This window comes from Brassica rapa, chromosome A02, assembly GCF_000309985.2.
Source record: "Brassica rapa cultivar Chiifu-401-42 chromosome A02, CAAS_Brap_v3.01, whole genome shotgun sequence".
Classification (NCBI taxonomy): domain Eukaryota; kingdom Viridiplantae; phylum Streptophyta; class Magnoliopsida; order Brassicales; family Brassicaceae; genus Brassica; species Brassica rapa.
In genome coordinates this window covers 5,394,215-5,407,868 of record NC_024796.2, presented here as the reverse complement: position 1 = coordinate 5,407,868, position 13,654 = coordinate 5,394,215, and the positions used below count along the sequence as shown (strand labels likewise).

The following is a 13,654-nucleotide window of genomic DNA, read 5'->3' as shown; positions in this document are numbered from 1 at the left end:
TCTCTATTTAGTCAAGCAACAAACATCAGATTTCTAATACCATCAAACATGCATTGGAATCAAGTCTAGCATTTAACAACCGCAACATCAAATCCTTTAGGTTATTCAAGCTAAAGCAATATTTAAGTTCACTCAAACATTTTAAGACCATTCTAATAGGATTTTCTATTATTTTTTTCAAAAATAGAATAATTCTGTAATAGAGTTGATTGTTGCTCTAGTGATATGATATTTTATAGTAAAAAATATAATGATGAACAAAAAAAACAAATTACTCTATATATTGAGTAAATCTATTTTTTATTCTTTTATAGGATGGAAAATATAGTATAATTGAAATATTTAAAAAATAAACTTTATTTTAGCTAGAAAAATAGATTGGGGTTAGAAATGCGTATGCACTAACGAACATCTTCATTGAATGAAATACCACCATATATATACTACCACCATTAAATACATGATATATACGTGGAACCCGAGAATGTGATCAAGTTAGCTGGGAGATTTGTGATGTTTATTGTTGGATACACGTGTCCCTTAATTACACATTACATTAATTAGACGGTTAATCAGCTTGGTAGGCTATTAGTTGCTAAGTGTTTCCACAGTTAACATGTATCTTACAGTATTCAAAGGCCAAAGAACTATGTGTTCATAAGTTTACGAACGTAGTGGCGTAGTGCACATAATTGATTAGTAAATCAAGTTACGTGTATGACATAGCTGATAATTAAATAAGTTAATCTGGTATAGGATACACACATTTGCCGTACGCCATGGTTACATATTGCACTCAGTTGGACGAAATGAAATATAAATTGCATACATATTAAACCTAGATGAGAAATTACTGATTGTGTACATTGTTGCTTTGCTATTTTTTATTGCTTAATTATTGATATTGTGTAACCTTTTTACAAACCTCTTGATCAAAAGCACATTTATAATATTAATATTTTTATGAACAAAATGTATATTATGTGGATTTGAATCTAGTTGGTAACGCAACAGGCAACACAAACCACTATGTTATAATGTTTTAGCCTAAATCATGTCAGCTTAACATAACAACAATTCAAATCATGTACATTCTAGCACACTCTTTTTGTAAACAAAATCATGATATTTATATATATTTAAAGCACATTTGAGTGAAGTAAATGCAATCCAACTACTAACAAACGATCTACTTTTAGTCATCATTTTTCCCTTCTAAAGTCCCTATATAAACCCATGACCACCTCACACTTTTCTCACAACCAACAGCAAAATACAATCTTAGAAAACAAAACTCAGCTAAATCAACCTATTTTCTTATCACAAAAAGGAGAATCAAAACACCATGGCTATTGCTCTTAGGTTCTTTACATGCCTTGTTTTGACGGTGTGCATTGTCGCATCAGTAGATGCAGCAATCACATGTGGCACAGTGACAAGTAGCTTGGCTCCATGTGCCACCTACCTATCGAGTGGCGGGGAGGTGCCACCTCCATGCTGTGCGGGAGTCAAAAAATTGAATGGTATGGCTCAAACCACAGCGGACCGCCAACAAGCATGCAAGTGTCTAAAGGCCGCTGCACAGGGCATCAACCCAAGTCTAGCCTCTAGCCTTCCTGGAAAATGCAGTGTTAGCATTCCCTATCCCATCTCCATGAGTACCAACTGCGACAAGTAAGCTTTTCGTTCTCTTTTTGCTAAGTGCAAGTTCACATTCTCTAGTTTTAAAAAAAAAATATTTTTCTTTACTTAGCTAATTACTGGATCTAGAGACCATCATTTGATTTTATTTTTTTATGCCCTAACTTATACTCTTAATCGTTTTTATTGTTGCAGCGTCAAGTGAAATGGGAGTTTATGTCAACATTAGCGTGAAGTGTATGGTTTAGTATAAGATAATAAAAGACGGCTATCTAAGCTGTTATTACCATACTCTTGTCATGTTACTTTGTAATCTTTTCTTTCTTGTATTGTATCTTGATATGCTTAAGATATGATAATAGTACCTTATTAATACATCTTCTCTTTATATCTTTATCCAGCTCCTTCGTACATATCAATGATACTAGTGCTGAGTTCTATAACCAATAAATATGGATAAACTATGATCTTAGTTTTGTGGTCAAGATTATAAATTTGAGGTGGTACCAGAAACCAAATACTATCAAAACATCTCTAACCTTATTTTATTTTTCACTGTAAAATAGAGTTCATAATTAAAATACTTCAATGGTAATCTATTTTTCATTCTATAATTGAGTAAAAATGGATTTTTTTATATAGAGTAATTCATTTATTTTTGGTTAATCACTTTATTTTTATTCTAAAATAGAATACTATTGGAGTACAACACAATTCTATTATAGAGTTACTATATTTAAAAAAAAAATAGAATGAATTATTAGAAATGGTTTTATTTTGAAATACGAAACTGTTTTGAATGGTTTCTTTCAGGGAGATATTAATTTGTATTAATTTGTACCATAACACGGAGATATTCACGATTGTCGACATGAATAGAAATCGACTACTATTTTAGTCTAAAACAAAGAAACAAATGTAGTTTATGATTTAATTTATGCAAATATTTGTAAATAATTTTCGTTTGACTCCAACAAAATATAAAATATAGCATACAGTAGAATTTCAAGTCAAATTCCCCTAACTTTCTCAAAAATCAAAATGAGAATATGGATTAATAATAATGCGTTAATATGTCCGGTAAAATAAAGTATATTGTCATCTATAAGTCAAATTAATATGCACCAAATGCGTTGGAACTCGAATCAGAAACGTCTAATCCATAACTAACAAACTCGAAGAAGAATCAAATACTTTTCGTCTCAAATATATCACAATAGCTCGATAAATCTATCTCACAAACCCGAGAAGGTGGTCTTAAGAATAACACGTTACAACAATCGGTTTACAACTTCGTGAAAAATCCGGTTTGCTTACTTAACCATAGCTCAATCTTCAGCCCAGCCAGTTCAATCTAATTATTCCAAGAACCGAACTAACACGTTGAAGTGTTAACTAAGCTCCTGGTTTATCATTTAAGCCGTAGACAACCGAGATCGTGATAACCAACAATAATTAATACGTGTAGCATAATGTGGACAATAATGCTAAAATACTAATGGAAATGTGAAACGTTGTCCAATGGGTTTAGGGAACGTGGCTATGCTAGTTGGGAGAGTTGTGACTTGTGAGTTTTGATGTTTGATACACGTGTCCCTTAGTTATAAATTGCATTAATTGGATAGTATTAAAAATGTAATTGTATAGTACGGTTTTAGTTGACAAATATTGACGAAGTACCTGAATAGCAACCACCATCTCTTCCTGTCAACATTATAAGAGATTTTTTTTTTTCACCAACATTTTCTTTTGTTCACAATTTCACAAACATTATAAGAGAATTTATGTCTTTTTGGTAAAATATAGAGTAAAATATATAGAACAAAACTGATTAGCCGAGAGGAAAGAAAAATAAAAGTTTGTGTTACTCAGAGTCTCAGACCAATTCCAATGGAACAGCAAGATACCAAATTTGATGTAGTTTATTCACAAAAAAAAAGACACAATCCCAACAAATTTAGTAAAGAATGAATAGTGTTATACAAAATTTAGTGCAACACTATTCATCAAACCAAAAATTTTATATGCATATTTTATTATGTTTCATTTGAATAATGTAGTTCAGTTATTATTATTAGTTAAAATTTGTAACTAAACATAAATATATTTTATTTTTTCTATTTTAAAATTATTTTTACATATATAATATATTTTTCAGAATCAGTATGATGTAATATAGTTTTATTTTCAAATATAGATTATAATATTTATTCAATTTAATCATTAATGAACAATTAATGATATTACATTATTGTAAAGTTATTTAATACTCCCTCCGTTTTTTAATATAAGTCGTTTTAGAGAAATTTTTATGTTCCAAATTTTATGACATTTTTAGTTTTCTATGTAAAATTTATTAACACTAAATGTTATATGACCAATGATAACATACCTTCTATTTTATTATTGGTTGATTTGTGGTTAGGTAAATAATTAATGATGTTATTGTTTAAAAATATAAAAAATTAATGATTTCTTAATTTATGTGCACAATTCTAAAACGATTTATATTAAAAAAACGGAAGGAGATGTAATTAATTAAATTCTTATGTAGTACAATTATATTCACCAAAAATTAAAATAACATTTTTATTTTTATTTTAGAATATATTTAAATTTGTATTACTAATTAATACAAATTTTATTAAAATATATTATTTTGTTATGTACTTTTCATAATTAATAGTTTGTAATTTTTGATATAATATTTTATATAAAATAAATACAAAAAAGTATAATATTTTAAACCAAGAAAATATAAATGTAAATAATTTTATAAACAGAAAATTACAAAAAATTAACAAACATATATTAAAGTGTGATAAAATATTTATTTATTAATTACAAGTAATAAAAATATAAAAATTATTAAAACTGAAAACATCAAATAATATATTATATTATTTTTGGTGTAATATTTGGTGTCATGGTTGGAGATGACAAAAAAAATAATGAAACCAAAACACCAAATTTGATGTAATTTCAACATCAAATTGGATATCATGATTGGAGATTTCCTTAGCATTTCTCTTGGATAAAAAGAGGGAGAGAAAAGTATTAAAGGTATGAAAGAAAAATACATGTTAGCGAGAAAATAACAGTTTTTTCTTACAAAATTATTAAATTGACTTTAAAACAGACTCATATTACAAACACTATTCAAATAAAAAACGTAAATCAAAAATGGTAAACATGTAATTTCTCCTTGACCTTACTGTAAATATACCTTACTGTAAATATAAAAATAGAATTTTAAACAGTCAAAGGTTAAACGATAGTATATCAATTTGCATAGTACAAGTAGGCATTTCCAGTCATTATTTAAAAATAATTTTTTCAATTTTGTTTATATGTCATCATCATATTCACTTGCATTGAACAAAATGACATGACTTGTTAAAAAATATGACAAGGCTTAAAATTAATTATGACATAGACATTTGTATTTAATGTTAATTTAGTATTTTGTAAGTTTTTTAAAATATGGTAATAACTAATAACTCATACATTATCATCAAATTAAATTAATTCAAATATAACATTAAAATAATATAATAATAGAAATTTAAACATCGCAATATTGTTCAAAAAATTATTTAACCTTTTTAATAATTATACAATTTCTTTTTACTAAAATAATTTCTTCAAAATTTTATTTTTAAATTATAAATTTCTAATCCTAAGACTATCAGTTTTCTTTTAATATCTACAATTTGTTAAAATACCATTTAATTTTGCTTTTTGATAATTGTAAAGAATTTTAAAAAAAAAATCCTTTTAATTGTATGTAATTTTCTTTAATATATTTTAACTAAAACAAGTAGATAAAAGTCAAGCCAAAATTATAATTTTAAATATATACACATTCATTCTTAAATATAATTTTTGAATAAGCAAAATTATTTATTTTTCTTAATTTTAAATTTAATTAAATAAAATGTTAAATTAAAATATTGCTAAAGCAAATAATAAAATCTAAAATATTAACAAAAGTTTTAAAAAATATAATTTAACTTTACATTTTTATTGCGCAGGAAAAAGACCAAGTTAAAGTATATACTTTTTTGTCACTATCCATTACTCCCTGTTCGAAAATGCGGCCGCCTAGGCGCTGTTCGGAGGTTGACTGTGGCGATTATGCCCAAATCGGTGTAGCCAGGCGTTGACCCGCGTTGACCAATGTAAGACTGCCTAATTTCCGCCTAATCCCGCGTTGACTGCCTTTTTTTGTCCGTGTAAGTTAAAACACGGTTGATTACTTTTTACTCATTATTTAGAGATTTTGTGTAATTATTCATTATTAAATAATTACAATTAGCTATCAAACCCAAAAAACATATACATATTACATTTAAGGATTTTTTTTCGTACCAAACCCACCATTTACAAATCAAAAAGAGACTTTTTAAAATTATATATAAGAATTATATAATTATGTCTAAGAATTTGTATCATCATGTTTAAAATTAGCTAAATATATTATAAATATATTTAAAACTAGGTTCCACGTAATTCCCGAATACTCCTCGATTTTTCGGTAACTCGCTAGACTTGGAATTACCACCTGACTAGGGTCTAGCGTAGTTTCGAACAGGGCCTTACTAAGGCAGCGTAACTAGGAGGAGGTCACTTGAACCCTATGAACTTTTATTACAAAAAAAACTTGTATTTCTGAGTAAACTTTTATTTGCTCATAGCTAATTTAAACATGTGATTTAATTTTGTTGACCCCAAATGTACTTGGACCAAGTGAGTAGGGAGATCGTGAACCAGTTTTGTATATATAGGCCCTATTTTGAATTTTTTGGCTGGCTCCGCGACTGCCTATATAACACCTTATACTGAAATGTCATTTGAAAGTTTTTCACAAATTAAGAAATCATCTAAAAGATTTGTTTTACCATATATTCATATACTAATATTTTTCTTTCTCTAATTAAAATATTAAATAATATGACCAAAAGTAGATTCTTATTTCAATTTCTGCACCGAAAATATAAAACAATATTTTTCTAAAACAATAAAATCTTAAGACGAAAATTCTTTGTGAAATGAATTGAATATTGATTATGTACAGTATAGAAGATCAAAAGCATAATATCGTAAAATACGAAACTAGACAAGATAAATATAAAAGTTAATAATAGTATACTGATTTCCATACTACACTACATAGCATCCCCTATATATATTATTTGAGAAGCACTACAACTTCTTTTTGTAACCACGTGTCATCACTAAGATGATTCTTAGAATCATTAGAGAAATATGCTGGTTCATCTAATTATATAATAAAAAAATTATTAATCTAACAATAAGTTTATTATAAATATTCTTTATAATTTTCTTAAATAAAAATTATGAAATTGTCTAATGCGGCTAAAATATATATGACAATTAATGATTTTGAATACTAAAAATTTGATAAAAATTAGTGTATCTTTTTCATATTTTTTTAATTTTAAACTATTAAAATAAATTAAACAACCACAATAAACATATAAGAAAAATTTAGATTTTTCAGTATATGTTATATTTTGAATTTTTAAAAATGACTATAAATTACTAAAACTGTTAAAAGTCTCACATTCAAATTTTGTGATCCATGGTTTAAATTTTTTGTTATGACAAAATACAAATGATTACAAAATCATATAAGTAAAAAGTCTATCTTAAATAATTATTAAGATTAATATATATATCATTTTAAATTAAATTATAAACTATATCAAATACATAAATATTTTAGTTTTGAAATTTAATATGAACAATTTTTTTATGATAAAATTTTTGAATGAACATTGACAACTTAATTTTAAAAAAATATATAAATTACTAAAACTATTAATCCCATGAAAAATTTGTTATCAGTAATTTAAAGTTTTTACTATAAAAAATAAAAATGATCAAAAAATCATATGAGTAGAAAGCATCATTTAATAGATATTAATATTAAAAATATAATATATATGTTAATATCATTTAAAATTTAATTACATATCCTATCAAATAGAAAAAAAATGTTGTTTGGATTAATAAAATTGATTTAATTATATGTTCGCACAAATTTAATTATATATATAATAGTTAATGACTTTTAATTATTCAATATATATTTATTATTTCATGTAAAAACAGATAATATATATAATTATTTATATATATAATGTTCATCCCGCGCAAGGTGCGGATCTAGTACTAATTACAATCTCTTGAAGAAAGTTTGGACAACTAGGACCAAACTCATGAGGTGATGATTTTACAGTATTCATAGCTAATTTATATGTATTTTTGAAAAGCTAATTTATACTAGTTACAAGAACTTTTCATGTGTGATAATTTAGCCAACCAGAACATGGCTTCCCGACTCCTAAGTCCTAACAGTATAGTGTATAGATGTAATATTTTAGTTTTAGATTATATTGTTGGATTTCATATTGAGAACATTGTTGATGACAGTACTGGTTGATGACCATGTTTTATCTCCTTTGATCTCTACAATACGTATATCCTAATGACAAGCAAGATTGTAAAGCCCATACGTAAGTGCAGAGCATTCAGTTTTTTTCTTGTGGTTGTGACGACCTGCAAATTAAATTCCACTACACTATCCATTAATATTCCATCGCTATTTCTTACTATCCAATCAAGGTCAAGATCAGTCTTTCCCTTCAATAACACATTTGAGCTATCAACTTGAAGGTCTCTGCATTTAACTTCTGCGCATCCTTCCTATGGAGATTCATTTGGAGGCTAGAAAGTCATTCTTTTGGTAGCATCTCCTCTTCACTGATAACTTTCTGTGCAAACAAGAGTTTATTTCGACTTTTCCAAAGTCTCTCATTACTTTTTCAAGATAATCAGGGATAAACAAAACACATTTCCTACTGTATTTGAAGCGCTTTATCTTTTCATGATTTATCTTTTATTCTCTTTTAGACAACTCGAAATAAAAATCACAAAAAACTAAAATATAAAAATCCAGATATGCGACTAATTTGTTATAATTGACATTATTGTAATACAGTTTTGGTTTTGATCGACATTATTGTTATATAATATGTACTTCAATTTTATTTTAAATGTGAAATAAAATTACTCAGATTGGACTAAACTAGTTTTTCATGTTTTTTCAACCCATTTGTAAATGAAATGACAAAATGATAAAAAAAGAAAATGTTTATTCCCATTTAAACCCTTTGTTACAACCCATTTGCACCATTAGCAAACCTACTAGAACCACCAGAAAAGAAATCAATAAACGGCTGCTCTCGTCCGCCGCCATCACCGAAACAAGTCACCGGAGAGTCACGCCCAGGGGAAATTTTGGAATTTCCAACACCATCCTCACTGGCCGCGTCCAAAGGCTGAAGAGGAAAAAGGGAAAGCGTCTTCGGTCCATTAGAATTGACGTTAATGTCCTCACCGTTATAACCGTGATCACAAAGGGCAAATCGGTCAAATCTAAGTGAGCTCGATGACATTGACAGTCTAGCTGCGGTTGTAGTTATGTCAGACAATTGCTTCTTATGATCTGTGATTGTGCGCTTATCGTAGCCCCCGTTTGGATTCATCACATTGTTACTGTGTCTGTATACACTTCCATGCCCATGTTGATTGTGATGATCACCTACTTGCTGTAAATAATACGGACTAACACAACCCACTTCACAGCAACAAAATTACAATAAGTTTAGAACGTTTAAACCCTATAAATATAATAAAATTGAAGAAAACTGTTGGACTATATATACGCTAAAAGACATCTCAAAAACATTTCTATGATAGAAACGATTCGATCAAACCTTTAATACCAAAAAAGAGACGTAAACAACAAGAAACCGATTATATATGTTTTTTGTACTAGATTTCAGTACATTATGGATATTATATTTTACGTGATCAATAAGAAAGCAGGTAAAAGAGAAAATATGGAGAAGAACTACGTGCCGTTTGAGCAAAGCGGTGGGCGGAAGAAACGGGAGGTTTTGTGGAGGAGACGATTGAAGTAAGCGATGCGCTCCTGTTTCTGCTTTTGGCGTTGTCTAGCCTTATGGTTCTGGAACCAGTAAAAGACGTTTTTACCCTCTATATGTCCGTGCACACGGAGCCTACCGGTGATTTGCTGTATCTGATCGGCGCTTGGTGTTCGTATCCCTTCCTTGTAAAGATTCTCAAGAAGCGTTATTTGTTCTTTCGTTGGGTTCCACCTTGAACTGCTTGCCGTTCCTACCTTCCCTTCCTTTTCCATTGTGAGGTAATTGAGAATTTTGGGGTTTGATTGATGCATGGAATTCAAGGGGAGACTCTTATATTTATATAGCAATTTAGTGAGGAAGTGGAACAGAGTCAAATGAAATGAAGAGAGAAAGACAGTGACATGCGTGTCGTTTTCTGTGCTGAAGACTCTGAAAACATGGCAGGGAGCGGCTGAAATGGTAAAAAAGAGGCTACTCTTTATGAGAAGACAAATAGAAAGAAAAAAACATTTGGATTTATTCAGGTTTTTCTTTTGTAAAATCAATCATTACTCTTAAGATTAAAAATAAGTACTACTATCATTTAATTAATTTGCTATAAACTGCGGCTAATAGAAAAAGATACCACAATACTTGTCTATGAGTCTATCTCAAATTGTTTACAAATAATTATTAAATATTATTCCACGTGAACATAACTGTTTGAATTATGTGATTTTAATAACTTTTTCTTATTCTTTTCTGGGGATTACGAATGTTTTTTGTGAAGTGTTTTAATGAACTAATGAAGGAGAGCCATAAGTCTTGGAAATGAAAGAGACAGTAAGGATAAATACGAACGTTAATATAACAGGGCGGCAAAAGATAGCTGGTTGGATTGTGTTCTTTGTAGGTCATGAGAAGCCTATACATGTATAGTTTGCTTCGGAAATTGACATATCTTATTATAATTATATATCACCATGTCTTATATAGTACTCACATTTTATAGATATAATTTATATAACACGACAATAAGAAGTCGAGCCGCTTGGCTCTTCGATTTCTTAACAATTTCAAATATTTCAAAATGTTTTGGCAAAGAAACAAAACCGTGATCCTATATTGTAAACCGTCAAAACAGAAAATTCTAGTGGCTTAGTTGCTTTGCCTCTTGGTCTCAGTCTCATTTCTCAAATCCGATGTCGATCATATCTTGCTTAGTATAATCAAGGTGGACAGTGGCGAATTCAAATATGGCTCTGTCATTTTCTTTTCAGATAGTTAGTTTATGATATACGTACAAGGAAAAGTATCATGCATTTTCACCGGATTTAGTTTATGATACTTTTTCTTGTACGTTTATCATAAATTGTCTGTAATAAAATATCTCGAAAAACAAATCGATGAAGACAAAAACACGATTATACCAGATAACATGAAAATACGTCTTATCACTATACAATATATATACATAGTCGTACACGTATTTTATGAGACCACTTAGATTTTTAAAATAAAGACTATGGCTAAAATAACTGTGTTAAATGACAGAAATGTTTAACCAAGAACACTGTGAAATGATTAAGCAAGATCTTGTCCTTGATGATGAAATATTCCATTTCTGGAACTATAGATTATTTCGTCATTCTCTTATTGGAACATTCTAGGTTACATTTGTGAATATCTTTACTTGGAGATTACTCTATCAAGTATTGTATCTAGCTTTTTACAAAAAAGAAAAAAGTATTGTATCTAGCCTCATCATATTTAAACAGTCTATAGAATATTCACCAAGTGAAGATATTCAGAAATCAAATCTTGACTATTCCATTACTCTTAATAGTAGTAGTATTAGCGAATATTACACCACGACAATGGCAGCATATAGAAACTATTATTATTTCATCTTTCATAATTTAGCTTACAAACCTGAAATCTAGACAGATCAAAGAAAAGTCAAACTTTCAACAGTTCTGACTAATAGAGTGATGCCATCGTACAACTATCAATTAGTTAAAAGTTTATTGTGTTACCACGAACTTTTGATATAGAAATGTGTAATCTGCAAAATAAAAAAATCTGCAAAATACTCTATATATATATATATTGTATGATTTGTGAGAAGTTGCATGGGGAATGACAAATTGTGAAGCAAAAGACATGCATGGCTTCAATTTGAGTCTTTTAGGCACCTACGAATCTATAGGAGCAGAGATTTGCCTCGAGAAACAGTGTAACATACTCCCACATATAGACTTTTAAAAATGTTACTGTAAGCATTTTTTTAACTGAAGCATTTCCTTTTTCTTTTCAATAAATTATTTTTAAAACTTCTATTTACTAAATACTTACAATGAAATTGAAATGGATGAAAACTTACATATCCATTTTTTTTTAATATAAAACACCATTGTGGACACAAATGGCACAAATGGCAGACGATATTTTAGAATTTCATAATATCTAAATTTCATTGATGTTGAAATAACATTAAATGTCATATTTTATTTCCAACTCCAATCATAATACCAAATTTCATTAGAGATAAAATTATATTAAATTTGGTATTTTAGTGTCATTAGAGCATCTCTAATGTATTACTCCATTTTTTACTCCAAAATGGTGCAACACCAAAATGGAGTAAGGTTTTACTCCAATGTATTACTCCATTTTCTACTCCAAAAATAATATTTCTTAAAGATTTCATTTTTATTTTATTAATAATTGCAAATAAAATCTTATACTTATAATTTTTTTATTTTTATTTTTGATGAAATGTGAAATTTATTGATCAAGTAAAGAATATGCATTTACATTGGGTGAGAAAACTATAAGCTATGAGCTATACAAAGAAAATGCTCGTAAAGACCTATGTGTTATCAAAAACTTCAAACCAACGCTGCATCAACCCGGCTAGCTTATGATTAGGTTTGTATCGAAGAGAACTGATTCGGTTCCGTATGGCCTTGTCGATGATTCGGATAGCTTGCTTTGTACTGTGATAACCTTTCTGATGTCTACGATCGTTCCTCTTCTTCCACATGTAATAGATGCATGTCTGAAACAGCATTTGGACTAGTATCTTGTCCAAGCTGCTAAGAGTGTTTCTGGTAACAAATTGCAGAGTAAGACTCCAGTCAGGATTGATCCGTCGCCCACACAGCCGTCCTGCAAGTCTATTCCAGACAGTGAAAGTAAAAGGACAAGCAAAAAAGATATGGTCCCTCGACTCATCCCTTTCTCCACACATCAAGCAACCTTGCTGTATGCCCCACACCCTCATACGCACTCCAGTTGATAGTCGATCCTTTATTGCCAGCCAAACAATAAAAGAGTATCTAGGAACGCCCTGTGAAAACCAAATACTCTTGCTCCAGACCACCTTATTCTTCTTCACCCGTACTTGATCCCAAGTTCTACTAGAAGAGAAGTGCGGTTTATATGTGTTCTCATCATGCTTCCAAAGCACCACGTCTCTACCATGTTCATCAAGTGGTACCCTTTCATTCTGGATACGGTCATGAAGTGCATGGTAATGCCTACTCCTGTGACCTCTGATGTTCCATTGCTGACCCAGAACTGCTTCACTAACTCGAGCGGTTCTCGCAACCCCAAGGTAGTACATACCCACATCACCCGTGATATCCATGAGTCTCCCCATCTGCAACCAGTCATCATGCCAAAAAAATGCAGTGTGACCATCGTTAATCTCAAACCGGATGAATTGATAAGCCAACTCTCTCAACTTGAGAAGCTTCCTCCAGATCCAAGATCCAAGATACTTATAAAAATTTACCGACCTTAGCGGATCCGGAACGGATTTTCCAGATTATTAAATTTACTTATTTTATGTTATTTTTATTTTTATTATTTATTTTTTCTGTTATTTTCATTATTTATTTAAAATTATTAAATAATCCTTTGTGGAATATACTATTTTCATGTTAATGTATCATTTTAAATATTATTTAAGTAAGAAATAAAAACATTAAAGATTGAAAGAACCATTTTATAAATAAAAAAAGTTCAACTCCAAAATGGAGTAATGGGTA

At 29.3% G+C, this 13,654-nt stretch overlaps 3 protein-coding genes across 3 annotated transcripts; 1 reads left to right on the top strand and 2 right to left on the bottom strand.

Annotated features, from left to right (window-relative positions):
* Positions 1–1,248: 1,248 nt before the first annotated feature.
* LOC103851584 (non-specific lipid-transfer protein 4) lies at positions 1,249–2,035 on the top strand. Its single transcript, XM_009128454.3, has 2 exons — positions 1,249–1,674; positions 1,837–2,035. The coding sequence occupies exons 1-2, from the start codon at positions 1,346–1,348 to the stop codon at positions 1,844–1,846; spliced, it is 339 nt and encodes a 112-aa protein (XP_009126702.1). The 5' UTR covers positions 1,249–1,345; the 3' UTR covers positions 1,847–2,035.
* A 5,580-nt stretch (positions 2,036–7,615) lies between these two features.
* Positions 7,616–10,697, bottom strand: LOC103851583 (WUSCHEL-related homeobox 2-like). Its single transcript, XM_009128453.3, has 2 exons — positions 9,592–10,697; positions 7,616–9,307 (listed from the first exon to the last, which is right to left on the bottom strand). Exons 1-2 carry the CDS (start codon positions 9,929–9,931, stop codon positions 8,844–8,846), a joined length of 804 nt encoding a protein of 267 aa, XP_009126701.2. The 5' UTR covers positions 9,932–10,697; the 3' UTR covers positions 7,616–8,843.
* Positions 10,698–12,471: 1,774 nt separating this feature from the next.
* LOC103851767 lies at positions 12,472–13,263 on the bottom strand. The gene has a single exon (XM_009128638.2). The coding sequence runs from the start codon at positions 13,261–13,263 to the stop codon at positions 12,472–12,474; it is 792 nt and encodes a 263-aa protein (XP_009126886.2).
* Between the last annotated feature and the right edge of the window lie 391 nt (positions 13,264–13,654).

What these genes read in the sequence shown, in the direction of transcription:
- LOC103851584 (XM_009128454.3), top strand. Translation starts at nt 1,346, where the DNA reads ATGGCTATTGCTCTTAGGTTCTTTACATGCCTTGTTTTGACGGTGTGC.
- LOC103851583 (XM_009128453.3), bottom strand. Translation starts at nt 9,931, where the DNA reads ATGCATCAATCAAACCCCAAAATTCTCAATTACCTCACAATGGAAAAG. An exon ending in CCCACCGCTTTGCTCAAACG is followed by an intron (nt 9,308 to 9,591) that starts GCACGTAGTTCT and finishes GTTGCTGTGAAG; the next exon opens with TGGGTTGTGTTAGTCCGTAT.
- LOC103851767 (XM_009128638.2), bottom strand. Translation starts at nt 13,263, where the DNA reads ATGGGGAGACTCATGGATATCACGGGTGATGTGGGTATGTACTACCTT.